Below are 21,072 nucleotides of genomic sequence, written 5' to 3' on the forward strand. Positions count from 1 at the left end.
TGGTTTAAGCCAGCAGCTGTCAAAAATCCCTGTGTTGCGTAAACTCACCCCCCCCCCCGTGCCCCCTCTCCTCCCGTATGAATAGCATTATCCGGGATAGCAGGTTGCATGGACCCACACGATAGCGCAGTAAAATTGGATTCCTATCTGGGGAATGTGAGGTATTAATAACTACATAACAGTAATCAGTAAAATTCAAAACAATTGCGCATTTATTCAAAATCCAGTTAAAATTATGTAGCTTAAATCAATGCAATGGGTGAACTTGATCCGGTGACATCAGCTTTTACACTTCCAGTGCCCCCTTCTTGCCCCCTTGCTCTTAGCCCCCCCCCCATCCCCGGCCAGGTAATCTCACTGCCCCCCTTCCTCTCCGTGGGTAGTACCACCCACTATGGGAGCCTCTGCTTTAAGTCAGCGGAATAACACAAGTTAAGTGAGCCCCCGCAATATTTTGTGTGGGGTTTGAATTGTTCCAACTTGGCTGTGTCGTGAAATGCGAGAATTTCGTAGTGCGTTGTTCCAAGATCGGGATGACTTGGAGCAAAGGAGGGAGGCCGGCTTTGACCCCCAAACAGGAGGGAAGGGGCTTCAGATGAGGAGCAAGCCCTGAGTCGCTGTTCATACAGAGTTTTGGGTACCACTTCAGATGTTCCTGCATTCTTCCCTAAGGTCAGGGGCGAGTCAAGGGATTCCCTTGCTTTTAAAGCATCTCAGAGTGACATTCCAGTCTCCTCCGCCAGGCTCTCTGCTCCCTCCTTCCTTTTAAGGCTGTATTTGAACACAGAGGATTCCAGCGGACAGACAAAACTCTGACCTAGATCTGGGGAGGGGTGGGTCGTTTCAGGAATCCTCCCGCGACCAGAATTGTTGCTTGTTGTCGCATCTCCCTCTGGGCACAGACTCTCCGTTCTCTGTTGCGCCCTATTGATCCAGCCCACCGCGCCCCAGATGTCTTCCACGTCCTGGTTGATGGGATAATCTCTGGGAGAGCTTTGGAGAGGTTGAGAATTTAGAAGGTTAGGAAAAGGGCCGCCAGAATTACCAAAGGGATGCAGGCGACTCCCCTGTGCAGTTTTGGGGGGTTTTATCTTAAAGGCGATGGGATAGAAAGCTTATAAAATTATTCTGGGGGTGGAGAAAGTGGATAGACAAAGGCTTTTTCTCCTCCATAACACTGGAGCTCATGAACATCCAAAAAAGTGGGAAGATCCATGTCAGAGAAAAGAAAGTTCCTCTTAGTTAAACTGTGGAACTCCCTGCCACAGGAAGCATCAATGGCTTTAAAAGAGATTGAGACATATTCATGGAGGAGTAGACGACTGTCGGTGGCTGCTAGCCAGGAAGGCCCATGCTCTGCCCTCCTCAGTCGGAGGCAGCAATGCTCCTGAATGCCATTTCTGGGAAACACAGGAGAAGAGTGTGGTTTCATGCTTGAATCCGGCTTCTGGGTTTCCCTGCAGGCACCTGGTCGGCCAGTGTGAGCAGGATTTACATATAAGCTAAGCAAGCTATAGCTTAGGGGCCCCTCTCTCTTGGGGCCCCCCCCCAAAAAAAAATTTAAAGGAAAAAAACCTGAATGTACATTTCCAAAATATAAGATAACAAACAAATAAAATAAAACCTACATGCAGCAACCGTGTTTTGTGTCGTGTAGGCTCCTATGATGTAAGTCAAGGGCCCCAACTGCTAGCCTGCTCCCTCTAAAATCCCTGCTTTGATCCTTTCTATATATAGGGTGCCTACATTCTGCTGTTTATCACTATTAGTAGTGCGAGTAGATAAATAGATCAGTGCCAGATTTACGTATAAGCTAAACAAGCTATAGCTTAGGGCCCCACTCTCTTGGGGGCCCCAAAAAAATTTAAAGGAAAAAAAACCTGGATGTACAGTCATACCTCGGGTTAAATTTGCTTCAAGTTGAGCGCTTTCGAGTTGCGCTCCGCGGCAACCCGGAAGTAATGGAGCGCATTACTTCTGGGTTTCGCCGCTTGCGCATGCACAGACGCTCAAAATGACGTCACACGCATGTGCAGAAGTGGCAAAAAGCGACGCGTGTGTGCGCAGATGTGCCGTCGCTAGATACGTTTACCTCTAGATGCGAACGGGGCTCCGGAACGGATCCCGTTCGTATCTAGAGATACCACTGTACTTTTCCAAAATATAGGATAAAAAACAAATACAATAAAACCTACATACAGCAACGGTGTTTTGTGTTGTGTAGGCTCCTATGATGTAAGTCATGGGCCCCGCCTGCTAGCCTGCTCCCTAAAATATCCCTGGTTTGCTCCTTTCTATATATAGGGTGCCGGCATTCTGCATGGACTGGTTGCAACATGTGCAAATGGCTTGAGATACCTATGAGGTCCATCAATGACCATATAGCATATATTCCACACAAAAAACAGCGAGCATTTGTTGTTGACAAAGGAGAGCTGGACATATCAAGGGCCCCATGACCTTCAGTAGCTGAGGGCCTCATCAAATTTAAACCCAGCCCTGAGTGTGAGACCAGGATTAATCCCCAAATCATGAATCCTTTGCTCAAAGGTGGCAGCCGCTGGGTTGATCCCGAGAGCTTGACGTCCTCTGAAAAAGGGGCCAGGCCTGCGCTCTCCCTCCTTCCTCTCAGGTTCCTCTTCCCACGCCATTGTGCTGTCACGAGTTGACAGCCCCCGGGACCTCCTGGCGGGTTCGGCAGGCGGTGGAGCGGCTCTGGATCCGAGCCCGTGGCAAGGGAGCTGGGTTCAGCGCCAGGAATCTGCAGCTGGCCCTCCTCCTCCTCCTCCTCTGTCTTGGCTCCCTCCCTGCGTGGGGGCGGGCGAGGCGCAGGTCCAGTTGGCGGGCCGTGCAGCCCTCTGCGGGAAGATCTTGGTAGAGATTTCACCGGGGGGGGGGGTTGCATGCAGCATTGGGGGAAACCCAAACCTGCACAGTTTCGCAGGGAGCGGGCATGCACAACGCGCTTGCCACTTGCATCCCTCTTCTTATTTATTCTCAGTTGGATCTATTGCCCATCCTTCACCCTAAGGTCTCAGGGAGGGTCAAAGCAATCTATTGGAGTGATTTCCAAAGTGGGAACTAGTGCCCCCAAGAGGGGGCAATGGGATTATTGGGGGGGTGCTAGGCGGCAGCAGAGGAGCTCAGGAGTATTATTTATGAAATTTGTAAAAGGTAAATGTAAAGGGACCCCTGACCATTAGGCCCAGTCACGGACGACTCTGGGGTTGTGGCGCTCATCTCGCTTTACTGGCCAAGGGAGCCGGCGTACAGCTTCCGGGTCATGTGGCCAGCAGGACTAAGCGGCTTCTGGCGAACCAGAGCAGCGCACGGAAATGCCCTTTACCTTCCCACTGGAGCAGTACCTATTTATCTCCTTGCACTTTGACGTGCTTTCGGACTGCTAGGTTTGCAGGAGCAGGGACCGAGCAACGGGAGCTCACCCCGTCGCGGGGATTTGAACCGGCAACCTTCTGATCGGCAAGTCCTAGGCTCTGTGGTTTAACCCACAGCGCCACCCGCATCCCATACTCTGAAATTTGTATACTGCCCTAAATTAAATTAAATTTGTATGCTGCCCTACTTTTTGTATGTTGTATCCTAAATTTGTATGCCACTAAAATCACAATACACAAAATACATAATAAAAACGGCAACCCAATAATATCCCTCTCCCCAGCATATTTTTAAAGGGCGTGGGGAGTAAAGGACTGTTAGACTTTGAAAAGCAGGAATCGCCAGATTGAATTCGTCAGATTGGCAGAATTCATTAAACCAAACCATTTTTAGCTGGGTTTCGAAGAAAGGTGCAACTCACTGTTCCTGCTTTGAATTTCATGGTGCTATTTATTGAAGCTGAAGCAGATGACGGAACCACGAGACTGGTGTAAAATACGCAAAGAAAAGTTTCATTACCACTACACAAAACTACAAACGCAGAGTGTGTGGGTGTTCTCTTTCTGCAGGCAAATTCGAACTACAACTTCTTCATCCTTTATAAATATTGCCATCTGTCTAATCAGCCTAGCAAACCACACCCAGAACTCACAGAAAAAGTCCTTCAAAGTTCTCTGCACCCTTTTACTGTTTCTTAACCTAACACTATTATCATCCTCAGTGGGTCGTGCAAATCGCTCTTCTGAATGATGCCTTTTTTAAAAAAATTAAAAAATAGGGCAGGGGGGGTCTGGGGATGAGTTTAGGGAACCAAGGGGGCGTAGCCCCAAATGTGTTTGGGAAGCACTGACTTAAAATAGAATCAGTTTAACAGATTGCAGTCGCAAGAATAGGAATATTCACAAGTACCGTATTTTTCGCTCTATAAAACGCACCAGACCACAAGACGCACCTAGTTTTTGGAGGAGGAAAACAAGAAAAAAATATATTCTGAATCTCAGGAGCCAGAACAGCAAGAGGGATCGCTGCGCAGTGAAAGCAGCAATCCCTCTTGCTGTTCTGGCTTCTGGGATAGCTGCGCAGCCTGCATTCACTCCATAAGACGCACACACATTTCCCCTTACTTTTTAGGAGGGAAAAAGTGAGTCTTATAGAGCAAAAAATACGGTATTCAACTCGGGTGTCCACGGCCAGGGTAAACTGGTGCATCTTTGGCAGTTGTTGAAAAGTGCTTAGTGACAGTTCTTCTGTGGGGAGGGAGTCCCACAGCATAAGCACCTTTTGGGCTGCCTCCACCCGAACCTCTGAGGACGGGAGGCGGGGGGGGGGGGTCCACCAAAAGGGTCTCCTTTGCCAGTTTCAGCACAGACAAGGGTCTGTAGGGAAGCAGGCGAAGCTTCAGATATTTGGAGCGTCCCAAGCCTTTTAGGGGCATTGGGCTAGTGGGCTGGCCACTGAAATCTGCAAGCGGCTGTATCTAAAAACCGTGAGTTTTGCCAGCAGTGCTACAGCCGGGAGGTGGGTGCAAAGAAAATAATTAGTCGAAGTGGAGTGGACGGTGTGGGTCTGAACGCTGTTTGATGTGTGCTCTCCCCTTTCTCTCCCCACAGGTTGGACAGGTCTTCCTGTATTTCCAGTGGTAAGTGGCACATTACATAATAATAATAATAATAATAATAATAATAATAATAATAAGGTAAAGGTAAAGGGACCCCTGACCATTAGGTCCAGTCATGGCCAACTCTGGGGTTGCGGCGCTCATCTCACTTTACTGGCCGAGGGAGCCGGCATACAGCTTCCGGGTCATGTGGCCAGCAGGACTAAACCGCTTCTGGCAAACCAGAGCAGAGCACGGAAACGCCGTTTACCTTCCCACCAGAGCGGTACCTATTTATCTACTTGCACTTCTTGTTTTCAAACTGCTAGGTTTGCAGGAGCAGGGACCGAGCAACGGGAGCTCACCCCGTCGCGGGGATTTGAACCGCCGACCTTCGGATCGGCAAGCCCTAGGCTCTATGGTTTAACCCACAGCGCCACCCGCGTCCCTTAATTAATAATAATAATAATAATTAATAATAATAATATTTATACCCTGACCATCTGGCTGCATTTCCACTCTGGGCAGCTCCCAACAGAATAGTAAAAACACAATAAAACATTAAACATCCAGACTTTGGGTGTGGCGCTTCCTTTCTCTGACCTGCTGGGGATGGCAGGCTGCAAATGACATCCAGGCTGTGGTGTGTGTGTGTGTGTGTGTGTTGCATGTCCTCTGCTCTCAGCCGTCCGTTTTAAAAAAGAGGGAATTAAAGAGGACAGAGAATTCATGCAATGCCCCTTAACTTCAGCCACTCTTGTTGTTTGCCTAAACTGGGGGACGGAACGAGCACATCCAATCCTTGAGACAACGGATGGCTAAAATCTGGGACAACAGGGGATGCCTGGTTAAGCTTTCCTACGTGTTGAGGAGCAGAGAGGACGGACAGCTTTGCAAAGGGGGCCGTGGCGTCACTGTGCGTCAGGAGCTGAGCAGCAGGATGTAGCCCCTGGGCTCTGCGCCTCCTGGCTTCATCCTGCAAGCTTGCCGTCATTTGTTTGGAAGGAGAATCTGGCATTTTGGTGCTGAGGACAGAATTTATATTTTTAAAATTTTTCTGTTGCGAACAGCCATGAGATCGTCGGTTATAGGGTGGTGTACAGGTTTAATAAGTACAGCAGTACCTCGGAAGTCAAACGGAATCTGTTCCGGAAGTCCGTTTCGACTTTGCAAAATGTTTGGGTGCCAAGGCACACCTTCTGATCAGTTGCAGGAAGTTCCACGTCGGACGTTCAGGTTCCCAAGAACGTTCGGAAACCGGAAAAGTCACCTCTGGTTTTCGATCATTTGGGAGTTGAAACGTTCGACTCCCAAGGTAAGAAAACCAAGGTACGACTGTAATTAAATAATAATAATAGATTAAATATTTGTTATTAAGTTTTACAATTTGATATTGAACACAATCATTATTGTCACAAAAATAATCTATAAATCCCTATCTCCCTCCCCTCTCCTGTGACTTCCCTCCACTTCCTCTTCTGGTTCTTTGAATATTTGTTTTTCCTCCCTGTTTTATTTTTACCTTAATTTTGTAATCTTTTACTTAAATATTTTTGTAATCTTATCATTTTTGTGCCGTATTTTTTCGTATTACGTCTTACCCTTTATTATTTCCCCATTATTACCTCTTAACTTTTATGCTTGTTTTCTTAATTGTAAGTGTTTACTCAAACGCTGCTAGCGAGTCCATTTCTTTACAATGTTTCTGTAAGTACAACATAAAGAGTTCCCAGTCCTTTTTGAAGTCTCGATGGTCCTTGTCTCTTAGTTTTCCAGTTAGTTTTGCCATTTCAGCAGGGCCATCTTTAGCAGATGCGGCGCCGGGGTGCAAATATCCGCCCAGCTCCCGCAAATTACCACGGCTAGTGTTGGGGTGGCCGTAGCTGCTCACTGCCAGCCATGGCGGGGTGGGCGCAACTCTCCCCCATGCAGTTGCGGGAGAGCGATCCCCACAGAGGGAGGGGAGGAGAGTGATTCTCGCAGAGGCGTGGGAAGGAAGCTGCGTGCCCGCCAGCCGTATGGTTGGCGGGGCGCAGCTGGCGGGTGTGCAGGGAAACGGGACCCCCCCGGCAAAGCCGCGCGGCTCCCCCACTCGCTGGGACGCCCCTGAGAGGCTGGCACGCTGGCGCGACACATCACTAAGCCCTATGGGAAAGACGGCTCTGCATTTCCGCCTACGCCATCAGCTTTTCTTGCCATTCTTCTTTGGTTGGTACAGTGGACGCTCAGGTTGTGAACGTGATCCGTGCGGGATGCAAGTTCGCAACCCGCAGTGGCGCGTCTGTGCATGCACAGGTTGCGATTCGGCACTTCTGCGCATGCGAAAGCACGATTTAGCACTTCTGTGCATGCGCCGGAACCCGAAAGTAACCCGTTCCGCTACTTTGGGTTTTGGCACGTCCGTAACCTGAAAATCACAACCTGAAGCATCTGTGACCCTTGGTATGACTATATCTTGTCGTCTTTCTATCTTTGGGCTAGTAACATCCTAGCCGCTGTTGTGGCATACATAAATAGTCTTTTCCACTCTTTTGGCAAGTTTTGACCTGTAATACCTAGCAAAAAGGCTTCTGGTCCTTTAACAAAAGTTGTCTTTTGTAACAAAATAATGAGACCCAGGCGTTGACCGTGTGTGTTTGTGTGAAGGGCGGCATCCCAGAGCGGGTGGCCTCCCCTGACTTCTCCCCCAACCTCCCTGTATCTTTCTCCCCCTCCCAGGGACAGCCTCTTGCTGGAGACGGGCTTCCTGGCGGTGCTGGTGGCCCCGCTGCACCTGCTCAAGTGGCGCACAACGGCCTGGCGGCCCCACGACGGAGTGACCTTTTGGCTGTTGCGCTGGCTGCTCTTCCGCCTCATGTTCGCCTCGGGGGTGGTGAAGCTGACCAGCCGCTGCCCCACCTGGTGGGGGCTCACAGGTCAGTGGGGAACTCGCAGCAGCGAAACGAAGAGGCAAGGATTTGAAAGCCGTAGGGTTATAAAGTCAGGGAGGGGCAGTAAACCTTGAACGGCTCTTGTTTGTGGGAATGTTAAGGCTAGTTGGAAAGGATATATTGAATAAGTATTATCCTTCTTTCACTCACGCGAGGGAAGTGATACAGGTGGAAGCTAGTTTGCAGATTCGTTTGAATCTCCTAGTTAAGATTATTTCCTGGTGTCCCCTTTAATCCCTCTTAAAAGAATAAAGAAATGAGAGTCTTTCTGAGTAAGGTAACAAAAGGTTTACTCACATTTCAGTTCACGATTTGATCCCTGAAAGTCAGGCTTTACTTAGTAGTTACAGAAAGAAACTGAGCTTCTCATGTGGAGACTGGACTCGTGTGCTGCTGGCTGAGAGCCGGCAGACAGCAAAATCACATTTAGATAAGAAAATGGTGGCAGGAGAGCATCAGGCAGCAAAAGAACAGCTTAGTTTCAATCATTGAACAGAAGTCAAAAGTCAATGATGGATCAGAAACTAGGACAGGGCCCTGTTTCGATGTATTCACCTTCATCAGCTAATTTTTAAAGGGTCGTGCAAGTTTGAAGACTTTCGGATAAATGTATCCTGTTATCTCAGAGATGACAACTACGTGTGGGTAGATCAACATGTATCTTGAGCTTTTCTGTGCGTTTTCCATGAACTTACTGGTTTCTGATCCATAATTGACTTCTGACTTGCTCAATGATTGAAACTAAGACCTTCATGTTGAATCTATGGACTAACCTGAACTTGTCTCTACTCATAAACACTTATCTCTAATTCCGTAACGAATTAGTGTGTTATACATATCTTCATGAGTTTGAGTTTGTAATCTCTATTAGAGTTTGTAATCCTTGTCAGAATACATACTTTTGAATGGATCGGTTTTTGTTAAAATTGACTTTTGATTAGCGAGTAGGGACCACTCCCATTACTGAAACTTACATTGGCCTGAGTTCCTGGTGTGCTTTTTTCTTGGTATATTTAATAACAAGAACTCCAACTTATTTAACATTAGCAAAAGAACAGCAACATGAGAGAGACAAAAACTAGAAATCAAGGCTGAGAAATTGGCTGCGTGACTCGACTCTTATGTCGAGTCAGCAAGATCCATGTCCATCTCCCAGGTCACATGCCGTGAAACAGGATGTCCCCCTAATTGTGCCCATTCTAGGGAAAGAATGAATGTTGCATTTGACTGGTCCAATGGATTACATCCCACATTGTGGCCAGAAGGTTTGGTCAGAATCTCCTTTCTGAACCCCTCGTTCTGGATCCTTTTATGCATCCCAAAACCACTTGTCTCCCCAGCTTTAACCTACCACTATGAGACCCAGTGTATCCCCACGCCGGCCTCGTGGTTCGCCCACCAGCTGCCCGTCTGGTTCCAGAAGTTCAGCGTGGTGGCCACTTACGTCATCGAGATAGCCATCCCGGCGCTCTTCTTCGCTCCTCTGCGGCGCCTCCGCCTCTTCGCCTTCTACAGCCAGGTATCCACAGGCAACCTCGTTCATTCAGTCATTCATTGAATTTATATACCGCCCTATACCAGGAGGTCTCAGGGCAGTTCACAGAAAAGATCACAATACATAAAATCAAAATAAGAACAATAGCCCAATAACAACCCCCCAAAACGAACCACTTTTTAAAAGGACATAGGATGTCAATCAGGTTTGGTTAAAAAGGAAGGTTTTTGCCTGGCACCCAAAGGAGCAACAGTGGACACTCGGGTTGCAAACATGATGCACGTTTGCAACCTGCAGCAGCTTGTCTGTGCACGCGCAGGTTGCGATTTGGCGCTTCTGCAGAAAACACGATTTAGTGCTTCTGCACGTGCGCGACCGCCAAAACCCAGAAGTAACCCGTTTCAGTACTTCTGGGTTTCGGCAAGTCCGTAACCCAAAAAAGCAACTTGAAGTGTCTGTAACCCGAGGTATGACTGTATAATGAAGGCACCAGGCGAACTTCCCTGGGGAGAGCATTCCATGTACAGGGAGCCACTGCAGAAAAGGCCCCGTTCTCGTGTTGCCACCCTCCAGACCCCTCCAGGAGGAAGCCTCAGAAGATGATATCAGGGTCCAGGTGGGTTCATATGGAAAGAGGCGGTCCTTGAGGTCTTGCGGTCCTGAGCCGTTTAAGGCTTCATAGGTCAAAACCAGCACTTTGAATTGGGCTGGGAAACTAATTGGTAGCCAGTGCAGTTGGACCAAGATCGGTGTATTCCGCTCAAACTTTCAGCCGGGCTGTGGAGAGTCTCTTGCAAATACATCTATTCTCGGCCGTGATAAACGAGCTTCTTTATACAGACCCTTTCCCTGTCCCTTTGCATCTGGTCTGGTTGTGGGGTGGGTGGGTTGTCTTTTAAAACCTAGGTTTAAGATCATAACGACAGGTTTCCGAAACCCTTTCCAGGTCCTCCTGCAGCTCCTCATCATCGCCACGGGGAACTACAACTTCTTCAACCTTCTCACCATCGTGCTGAGCTTCTCGCTGCTGGATGACGAACACCTGGGAATGTGGCTGGGCCACGGCCGGAAGAAGACAGCAACCGGTAAGAGGCTTTGGTCTCCGTGGTTCTGTAAAATGGGTCCAGCGCTAGCGACGGGTCTGCATCATCTGATACCCATGTGGGTGGTAGTGCCCTCTGGGAGGTTACTAAGAGGCAAGGGGGCACTGGGGGTGCAGAAAATTCTTAGACTTCAAGAATCTGGCATCACCAGATCAAGTCGTCATCCCCTCCTCGAGTGTTGAATTAAGCCAAATAGTTTTCATTGGGTTTTGAATCAATGTGCATGTCATGGTTGCTCTTTCAAATATTGTGTTACTGTCTGTCTTGGTGGGTTTTGGGTTCCTTCACTGCGAGAAGTGAGGTTACAGGGAACCGAGCAGAGGGCCTTCTCGGTAGTGGCACCCACCCAACAGATGTCAAGGAGATGAGTAACTGTACAACCTTTAGAAGACGTCTGAAGGCAGCCATGTAACAGGAAGCTTTTTAATGTTTAAAGTTTTGTTAATGTTTAACAACAACAACAACAACAACAACAACAACAACAACAACAACAACAATTTATACCCAGCCACTCTGAGCAGCTCCCAACAGAATATTAAAAACACAATACAGCATTAAACATTAAAAGCTTCCCTGAACAGGGCTCCCTTCAGAAGTCTTCTGAAAGTAAGATAGTTATTTATTTCCTTGACATCTGATGGGAGGGCATTCCACAGGGCGGGCACCACCACCGAGAAGGCCCTGTGCCTAGTTCCCTGTAACCTCACCTCACAGGGAGGGAACTGCCAGAAGGCCCTTGGAGCTGGACCTCAGCGTCCGGGCTGGATGATAGGGGTGGAGACGCTCCTTCAGGTATACTGGACTAAGGCCGTTTAGGGCTTTAAAGGTCAGCACCAACACTTTGAATTGTGCTCGGAAACGTACTGGGAGCCAATTTAGGGCTTTCAAGACCGGTGTTATATGGTCTCGGCGGCCGCTCCCAATCACCAGTCTAGCTGCCGCATTCTGGATTAGTTGTAGTTTCCGGGTCACCTTCAAAGGTAGCCCGATGTAGAGCGTGTTGCAGTAGTCCAAATGGGAGATAACCAGAGCATGCACCTCTCTGGCGAGACAGAGCACAGGCAGGGAGGGTCTCAGCCTGCGTCCCAGATGGAGCTAGTAAACAGCTGCCATGGACAATAGAATTAACCTGCACCTCCATGGACAGCTGTGAGTCCAAAATGACTCCCAGGCTGTGCTCCTAGTCCTTCAGGGGCACAGTTACCCCATTCAGGACCAGGGAGTCCCCCGCACCCACCCTCCTCCTGTCCCCCAAAGTACTAGGAAGATAGATATTTTGAGTTCCCCCAGTGGGGGGTCGGGGTCGCTGAATCAGCCTTGAAACACTCTTCCCTCAAAGCGGGTGAGGATTTTGAGTCGGTCTCTACGCCCTCTCTGCCCAGTGACCCATCTAGGGGTGTATGGCGACGGCCCCTCCATGCCCACCCCACCCCTCCGTCCTTGCATTGCTCCGTGTCGTCTCTTCTCCGCAGCTTGGCCACCCAGCTTGGCGTCCGTCATGTCCCTTCTGTCCGAACTGGGCTCCTATGGCTTGCTGGTCTACTGGACGGCTCTCTACTTCGACCTGAAGGTCAACTGGGAGAAGAAGCTGATTGAGTCCAAGGCAGGTATGGAAACGTCAGAATACTCACAACTTGCAAGGATGACGGGGAGAATAAGAGGAAATTCTAACCAGAAATTTAGTAAACATACGATACAATAATACTATAATCTTTATTGTCATTGCCCCATACAGAACAATGAAATTGAAAAAATCTACATCAGACATTCAAAAACCAACAAGCCTGCTATCCCAGCCTGGTTTGCCCCTAAAAACTCTTGATACCCCATAATTAAATACAATATACTCCCATAGAGACTACCTTACACTGCGTTTAAAACCAAAATCGCATTTGGTTAGAAACTGTCTCTCAGGCGGAAAGTCCTGGTCTTTATAACCCTGTACCTTCTTCCAGAAGCCAGAAGCTGAAAGAGATCATTTCCGGGGTGCGCACTATCCTGCGCTATCTCTGCAGCTTTCTTATGGCACCTGGAAGCGTAGATTTGATCCAAGGTGGGAAGAGGGCACCCAATTATTCTCTCCGCAGTCTTTACAACCCTGGACAGCGTTGTTTTTTCCCTGACCGTGCAGCTCCCAAACCACACACACACAGACCATAAGTTAATACACTCTCAACAGTACAATGGTAAAATGTCCTTTGACAGATTGTTTTTCCGGAGGATTCTCAGAAAATATAACCTCTGCTGTGCTCTCTTCATCAGGTATTTACTGTTTTCTGTTGGACAATGAACATTTGGACAATATTCAAAGAATATCTTAAAAAGTACTGTAATAGCACAAATCTCCTGACAGATTTGGACTGAATCTTGAAGTTTAAGGAAATTATAAAAATTCCCTCCCTGATAATTAACCAAAAAGAATAATAAAAAATCAAGTGCGTATTGACTAGTAAGGTATAAAAAGCACACTGAGGTGTATCGGAAGTTAAAGGGTATATAATGTCAAATGAGGTGTTGTTAGTCTGTTTGTTGTTTTTCATTGTGTTTATGTTCTATGTAAATTATTTTGTAATAAAGAATTTTTAAAAAGAAACGTCGGGGAGCAAATTGCTGGCATAATCGTGGCAGAATGAAAATAGAATATGCCAGTGCCAGATTTACGTAGAAGCTAAACAAGCTATAGCTTAGAGCTATACCTTAGGGCCCCACTCTCTTGGGGGCCCCCAAAAAATTAAAGGAAATAAAACCTGGATGTACATTTCCAAAATATAAGATAAAAAACAAAAGGAAACCTGCATACAGGAACAGTGTTTGTGTGTTGCATAGGCTTCTATGATGCAAGTCATGGGCCCCGCCTGCTAGCCTGTTCCCTCAAATATCACTGGTTTGCTCCTTTCTATATATAGGGTGCCTACATTCTGCATGGACTGGGTGCACGGCAACATGTGCAAATGGCTTGAGATGCCTATTGGGTCCATAAATTACCATATAGCATATATTCCACACACAAAAACAGTTACAATTTGTTGTTGACAAAGGACAGCTGGACATATCAAGGGCCCCATTACCTTCAGTAGCTGAGGGCTTCATCAAACCTAAATCCAGCCCTTGAGAATATCCATATAAATAGTGAAGGGCTTTGCACTGTTTTTTTTTCCTATGGAAGGAATGTGTGGCTTTTGCCATTGATGACAATGAACAGTAACTTCAACAGAAGTCTAGTGTCCAGATCAAAGGGAGTAATGGTCCATCTCTATTCTGCCTTGGTCAGACCACACCTGGAATGCTGTGTCCAGTTCTGGGCACCACAGTTTCAGAAGATTGTTGACAAGCTGCAAGGTGGGGGGAGGAGGGCGACAAAGATGATCAAGGGTCTGGAAATCAATCCTGATGATCTAAGGTCAAAATGTGCCAATTTGGGCACCAGGAAAATTGAATACCATAAAGGAAATCGTTCAATTCGTGGGAACATTCTCTCTTTCATAAAATGTGTACACTGTTTGCTTGTATTTTTTTAATAATAAAAAACCGCTCAACACGGTTTACAAAAATAAGGTAAAGCAATAAAATTACCACCCAGAAAAAAGAGCAACAATAATTTAATGCATTCCAGAAGTTAAAATGATGATAGGCCAAAAACAGAGCTTGCACCAACTCTGTAAACATCAGGAGAGGCTTGTCTGAACGAAAACGTTTTTAGGAGGCCCCGAAAAAAGTGAAGTGCCGGTGCCGGCCTGCTATCAATAGGCAGGGAGTTCCGCAGTGTAGATGCTGCCACATTCAAAAACTGAGTTCTTTTGAATGCGGAGCATGGGGATCTGCCTTGCATTGAGGAAGACACCTGGTCCATCCAGCTCAGTACTACCAACACGGACTGCCAGCAGCTCAGCAAGGTTTCAGGCAGGGCCTGTGCTAGTCCTGCCTGGAGAGACCATCAGGGTCTGAACCTGGGACATTCTGCATGCCAAGCAGATGCCCTAGCACTGAGTCAGGAATCTTTCCGAAAGGATGCGTTTGTGGTTCTGTATTGGGCCCCCGTCTATCTCCGGAGACACCATAGGGGTGCCTACTGTTCTCTGATTCTTAGTTTGACGTTCGCTGTCCTTCGGGCTGGGGGCTTGTCGCCCCTGCTCCCGGCTTTTTCACGTATGTGGACGACTTCTCTGTCTCTCTCCAGCTTTCACCTACCACGAGTTCATGCTGTGGTTGCGGATGGTGACCCTCCCTCTGGCGGCCATCGGGCTTGCCTCTCTGGTCTGGGAGATCCTTCAGGCTGGTTACAGGTGAGTGCCTCACAGGTAAACGTGCAAGTGGTGTCTTTTGGGGGAAAGGCCTTGGCAGTGTCCCTGCTGCCTTCTTTCTTTTCTTTTTTTAAAATTAATTTTTATTACTTTTCCATTTAAACATATATAATCACATCATTCTTGTCTACTTCTTTGGCTCCTTAGAGCCTGTTGACTTCCTTCCCTCCCACCCCTTGGGTTTCAAAACTAACCTTTATATTATAGCATTTTATATATTTTTCAGTTCTAATGTACAGTGGTGAAAAGGTGAAAAATGGCTTTTTTCAGTCTATTTCTGAAATTCCTTTGTAGTAAAACAGCTACTTTGAGATCTTGTATAGAATGTCCTGGGAGATTGAAGTGTTCTCCTACTGGTTTCTCTGTCTTGTGATTCCTGATGTCCGACACTGTTGGCAACAGTGTCCTTCAGCTCTCTATATTGGACAAACAGGCCAGACCTTACGCCAAAGAATAAACGGACATAAATCGGACATCAGGAATCACAAGACAGAAATAGACTGGAAAGAGAAGCTGCTGAATTGCAACTTATCACCAAACTTAAAACCATGGAGAGACCTGGTCTGAACAAAGACCTTGGATTCTTATCTCATTATACATGACAAAGCCATTTTTCACCTTTTCACCCCTTGCTTTTTCCTGTAAGACCTATTGCAGTCGTTAAGAGTCGTCAACAGGCTCATCACAGCTATCTGCCAATCACCCATTCCCACCACCCTTCTGAGTAATACCCCTCCCCACCTTCTCACTATATAGAAGGGTCTGGTGACTTCTGTTTCAGTGTATCTGAAGAAGTGTGCATGCACACGAAAGCTCATACCAAGAACTGACTTAGTTGGTCTTTAAGGTGCTACTGGAAGGAATTTTTTTGTTTTGACTGTGGCAGACCAACACGGCTACCTATCTGTAATCGGAGATTAGGACACTGTGGCCTCGTTCTCCCACCCTTCGAGTGTCTCATCTAGCTCTCATTGCGTGACGGGGGCCCCTGCCCTTTCTTGATAGCCACCTGCCAATCCGCTTCCCACATCTGCCTTAAACCACCTTCTGTGCCAGTGTATTTTTTAGGATTAAGAGTTTGGGCCCTGCTCTGTCTTTTTAGCAGTCTTGCAGGAATTCAAAAGGAGCGCAAAAAGAGCATTTTTTTAGCTCTCCGCCTTGCATACATTTAATGAGCACCGTTTCAGCCACGCATGGTTAAGATGGCACAAGTTAATGCTGATAGCGGAAGAGTAGAAAGGAGATAAAACACTAACTAAAGAGGAATGGGAGGTTAAATTGTTTGAGCACAGTGGTACCTTGGTTCTCAAAATTAATCCGTTCCGGAAGTCCGCTCCAAAACCAAAGCGTTCCAAAACCAAGGCGCGCTTTCTCATAGAAAGTAATGACAAATGGATTAATCCGTTCCAGATTTTTAAAAACCACCCCCAAAACAGCAATTTAACATGAATTTTACTATCTAACGAGACCACTATTTTATATCCATAAAATGAAAGCAATAATCATTGTACTGCAGTCACACAATCAATCAGTCAGTCAGCTGAACTGGGTTCCACACAGTCACAAAAACAAAAAAAGAGCCACAAGAACACAAAATATATGGCAAAAACAGACAGACCTCGGAGTAACACTCAAAACGGAAGTGTGGCACTCAAATCAGAAGTGTAACACTCAAAACAGAGCATGTTTGGCTTCTGAAAAAAGTTCGCAAAACGGAACACTTCTGGGTTTGCAGTGTTTGGGTTCCAAGTTGTTTGAGTGCCAAGGCGTTTGAGAACCCAGGTACCACTGTATATAGAATTAGAAACATGACAGAAAAGGTCAGGGACCGGTTCATCCAAAATTTTAACAAAGAATGGGACATTTGTAGACTATATTTAAAAGAACATTGTCCCCACATCAAATCCTTAATATTCTTTGATTAACTCTTGTAATAACACAAGTTTAAAAAGAATACAAACAACATTTAATATTGGTTAAGTTTACTAAAAAAAACAACCAGGTGCAGTTAACAAGGAAATAAAGGAGGCAGAAGAAGTCATCAGGTGGAGAAGAATATTACTTTATTTTTTCCTTTTTCAGTTACATATTATCCTTTTTTGGCGGTGGTTTGTTCGTAATGCTTTTGAGTTTTGGTGTTTCGAGGTGATTAGATGTATTGTTTATAAACGAATAAAAACTTGAACTGTAAAATAAAATAAAAAAGAGATGGCAGAAGTTAATATGCAGCCCCCTTTATTTGTCCTCTTTCTCCCTCCCCCCCCCCCCCCCCGCATAGGAGTGCTTGCACCCGTGGCTTTTTCTGGAAGCTCTGGAGCGCCACCCAGTGGGCCATCTTCGCCACTGCGGCTCTCGGGATGTTTACCATCAGCCTGGTGAGTAAATCAGGCGACAGCTTGGGGAAAGAGATGACGTCCTGCGTGGGCCTCGAAAGCTGCCGCCAAGTGTGCCAACTCAGGAAAAAATAAAAGAAAAATGGCACCTTTGAACGATGGCAGGGGAAAGAGAAGTGGGAGGGAGGGGTCCTTTTTGTATAAATATGAACCTTGCATCTCACCGTGGAATGAATATATTGTCCTGTTGTTTCCTTTTAAAGCAAATTGGGGGGAAGCAAACCCCCCCCAACAGTTGCTCTCACTTGGAAAGGAATCTCTAGTGGTGGGGATTCCTGGTGTTATAGGAATTCTAAGGTCTTACATATATGAAAGGGGATGTGGGTGGCGCTGTGGGTTAAACCCCTGAGCCTAGGACTTGCCGATCAGAAGGTCAGCGGTTCGAATCCCCGCGATGGGGTGAGCTCCCGTTGCTCAGTCCCTGCTCCTGCCAACCTAGCAGTTCAAAAGCACGTTAAAGTGCAAGTAGATAAATAGGTACCGCTCCAGCGGGAAGGTAAACGGCGTTTCCATGTGCTGCTCTGGTTCCCCAGAAGCGGCTTAGTCATGCTGGCCACATGACCCAGAAGCTGTACGCCGGCTCCCTTGGCCAATAAAGCGAGATGAGTGCCGCAACCCCAGAGTCAGCCACGACTGGAACTAATGGCCAGGGGTCCCTTTACATTTACATATATGAAATAAATGTTCATAAATGTACGAGGCAAACACGTACATAAGTATATAAACCGTGTCTCTGAAATAGTACAGGAGAACAATCCTGAAGCCATTTTGACTCTCCCAATTTGACCTCAAAGATTTTTCTGCCAGGAGGAAGGAAATGGGGAAAGCTTCCCAATTGTCTTTGGACTGTAGGAGCTGCTTACACCTCCCTGTAAATACAGTCTGGCAAGTATTTGTTAAGCTGAGCACACTCTCTCAATGTGTGTAAGAGATTCAGGAACTAAGTGTTTACCATCTCCAAGAAATGGCCAGGCTACCCGGAAAAGGCAATCTGATAATAATAAGGCATTATCAGGTATCCTGGCAGACAGGAGAGAAGCAACACACTCAAAAAATCTGCTGGGGACCACCTCTTTCTGTGATGCATGTATGATGTTTTTTGGGGGTGGTCTTGAGCTACAGGGGAGGCAATTTCAAAAGTCTATATAAGAGCTTGCACACCAATTTTCAGGGTCCCTCCTCCCTCCTACGTGGGGTGACTGGGGGACCCTGTTGCAACAATTTAATAAAGATTATTCTTATTCTTATTAAATTTTATTTATACCCCACCCTCCCCAGCCATGACCGGGCTCAGGGCGGCTAAAAACAATTGATTGAAATACAACTTAAAAACAAGATTAAAATATAACATTAAAATGCATCCTCTTTTCAGTAGAAACTCAAATCAAAAACTTTTGGGGGGATGAAAACGTCAAGTCTTACTAGCCGCTTTGCTTCTCAATATTCTCTGCTTGGCCTCTGTTCTTTTCTCCTACAGATAGGGAACCCACTTAAGGACTCTATATGGGCTCTTGGATACGCCATAAGGGAAAAAGGAGCAATTTTTTCTTATAACACTGGGCTTCATTCATTCAGAGACAGGGTTCCACATATACAATGCATGTTTTTTGGACGGCTAAGCTCTTGCCGCTCCTGTTGCTGCAACGTTGTCTCCTGGAGAGGCTGACCCCCCCAAAAAACCCCTCCCCTCCTTGCTCTCTCTCTCGCCCCAGGTCCCCTTCACCTACATTGAGTACGAGTCCAACGGGAAACTCTGGCCCAGCGTCCACCAGCTCTTCAGCGCTGTCGACCGCTACCAGCTTGCCAACTCCTACGGCCTCTTCCGGCGGATGACGGGGGTCGGCGGACGTCCCGAGGTGGTCTTGGAAGGCAGCTATGACAAGGAAACGTGGACGGTAATTCATGGAGATAGATAGATAAACTTTATTCGCATTAGCCAACAGCCATGGCAACATAAAACAAGCAATATACCGTATTTTTCGCTCTATAAGACACACTTTTCCCCTCCTAAAAAGTAAGGGGAAATGTGTGTACATCTTATGGAGTGAATACAGGTGGAAGGCTCTGCTCAACGCTCCCTTTAAAGAGCCGTGCGGAGTGTGTATTCGGCTCTTGGGGGCTTTTCTCCGAGGAGGGAGAAGGGCACACTCAACGCACTCTTTAAAGGGAGCGCGGCTCTTAGTGGAGCCTTAGCCACGCGCAGCCTCTCCTGGGCAGGGGATAATAATAATAATGAATAATAATAATAATATTTTTTATTTATACCCCGCCCTCCCCAGCCAAGGCCGGGCTCAGGGTGGCTAACAAGCAATAATAAAAACAATTTGAATGAATACAACTTAAAAACAAGATTAAAATACAACAATATTGAAATATGAAGGTTCCCCTTGCCCAGGAGAGGCTGTGCGCGGCTATCCCATAAGCCAGGACAGCAAGCAAGATCGCTGTGCTGCGATCCCACTGGCTGCCCTGGCTTCTGGGATTCAGAATTCCCCCCCTCCCTTGTTTTCCTCTTCCAAAAACTAGGTGAGTCTTATACAGCGAAAAATACGGTATGCAGTTAAAAAGACAACAATGGGTAAAAAGGGCAATCAAATGACCAAGATTATTGTCTGATTCTTTTGATCTGATAACAGAAAGACCAATGTGGCCTCAGATGGGCAGCCTGGGATGGTAAGTAAGAGTGAGGTGATGGTCTCATTCCTCAGATCTTTGCAAAGGGGACAGGACAGGAGAACATGAGCCACTGTTTCCAGACTGCCATCTCCACAGGGGCAGAGTCGTTTCTCAGTTGGAATCTTTTGGTATCTGCCCTCAAGTACGGCAGAGGGCATCCCATCCAGTCTGGCCAGTGCAAAGGCACGTCTGTATTTTGGGATAGTTAATTTATTCAAATATGGTGCCAGGGAATCAAACTGAAAAGGCATACCAAGGACAGAATTTCTTTATGATGGCCAGATTGTTCTGTTGCTCTAAGTCCTTCAGACGCTGTCCAATTACCCTTTTTCTTTAATAAAGCCCATTGTGAGAAGCTGGTGTGGGTGGAGACCGCAGGAGAGGAGTTTATGGCGCACGCAATTTTAGACCACGCACTTTTATCCTCCTCTTGGAGGAGAATTTGGGCCTCTCTTCTGCCTGCAGCTGCTGATGCCGTCCATGGACTTTGGCAAAACAATGCTTGCACGAGGTGCTAGACCTCATGGAGGACAGGCACAAGCTGGGGCAGACAAATGAGTCATTTGTCTGACTTCGGAGGCAGCTGGCGGTGGAAGCACAGCAGCCTGGGGCTTTGGGTGGCTTCATTTATATGTATCACATATATGTATATTCATTTATGTACAGTCGTACCTTGGTTCTCAAACGCCTTGGTACTTGTACGTTTTGGCTCCCGAACTCCGCAAACCCGGAAGTGAGTGTTCAGGTTTCTGAACATTTTTCGGAAGCCGAACATCCGACACAGCTTCCGCTTGAGCTCAGGAAGCTCCTGCAGTCAATTGGAAGCCGCGCCTTGTTTTTCGAATGGTTTCAGGAGTCGAACGGCCTCCCAGAACAGATTATGTTTGAGAGCCAAGGTTCCACTGTATATCATTTGTAAAGATATTTGTGCATCCCTGTGTTATAGAAATACGTAGCAAAGTGGTTTGCTATGTTCTTAATTGCCTGCTTAAGCCTGGAGGAATATAGAAGTTTTCAGCAGGCATTCAAAAGTTTGCTTGGGAGGCACCTGCTGGGTGTCAAGTGGCAGGGAGTCCCACAGGACTGGGCCGACGACACCCAAAGGCTCACTTTCCCGTGGTCGTCCAATGAACCTCACTGAGCTGGGATATAAGGCTTCAGGCGATGTGTGTGTGATTAGT

General features: G+C 47.0%; 1 protein-coding gene across 1 annotated transcript in view; it reads left to right on the forward strand.

Moving 5' to 3' along the window:
* The window catches only part of LMF2 (lipase maturation factor 2), a 34,303-nt gene that overhangs the window by 4,910 nt on the left and 8,321 nt on the right, over nucleotides 1–21,072 (forward strand). The window contains exons 3-10 of the mRNA XM_079992477.1: nucleotides 5,007–5,035; nucleotides 7,712–7,908; nucleotides 9,264–9,442; nucleotides 10,365–10,503; nucleotides 11,994–12,128; nucleotides 14,699–14,804; nucleotides 17,101–17,197; nucleotides 18,928–19,110. Coding sequence (XP_079848603.1) covers nucleotides 5,007–5,035; nucleotides 7,712–7,908; nucleotides 9,264–9,442; nucleotides 10,365–10,503; nucleotides 11,994–12,128; nucleotides 14,699–14,804; nucleotides 17,101–17,197; nucleotides 18,928–19,110 — 1,065 coding nt within the window. The remainder of the gene's footprint in view (nucleotides 1–5,006; nucleotides 5,036–7,711; nucleotides 7,909–9,263; nucleotides 9,443–10,364; nucleotides 10,504–11,993; nucleotides 12,129–14,698; nucleotides 14,805–17,100; nucleotides 17,198–18,927; nucleotides 19,111–21,072) is intronic.

The sequence above is a fragment of the Podarcis cretensis genome (genome assembly GCF_951804945.1).
Source record: "Podarcis cretensis genome assembly, chromosome: 10".
NCBI classification, from domain to species: Eukaryota; Metazoa; Chordata; class Lepidosauria; order Squamata; family Lacertidae; genus Podarcis; species Podarcis cretensis.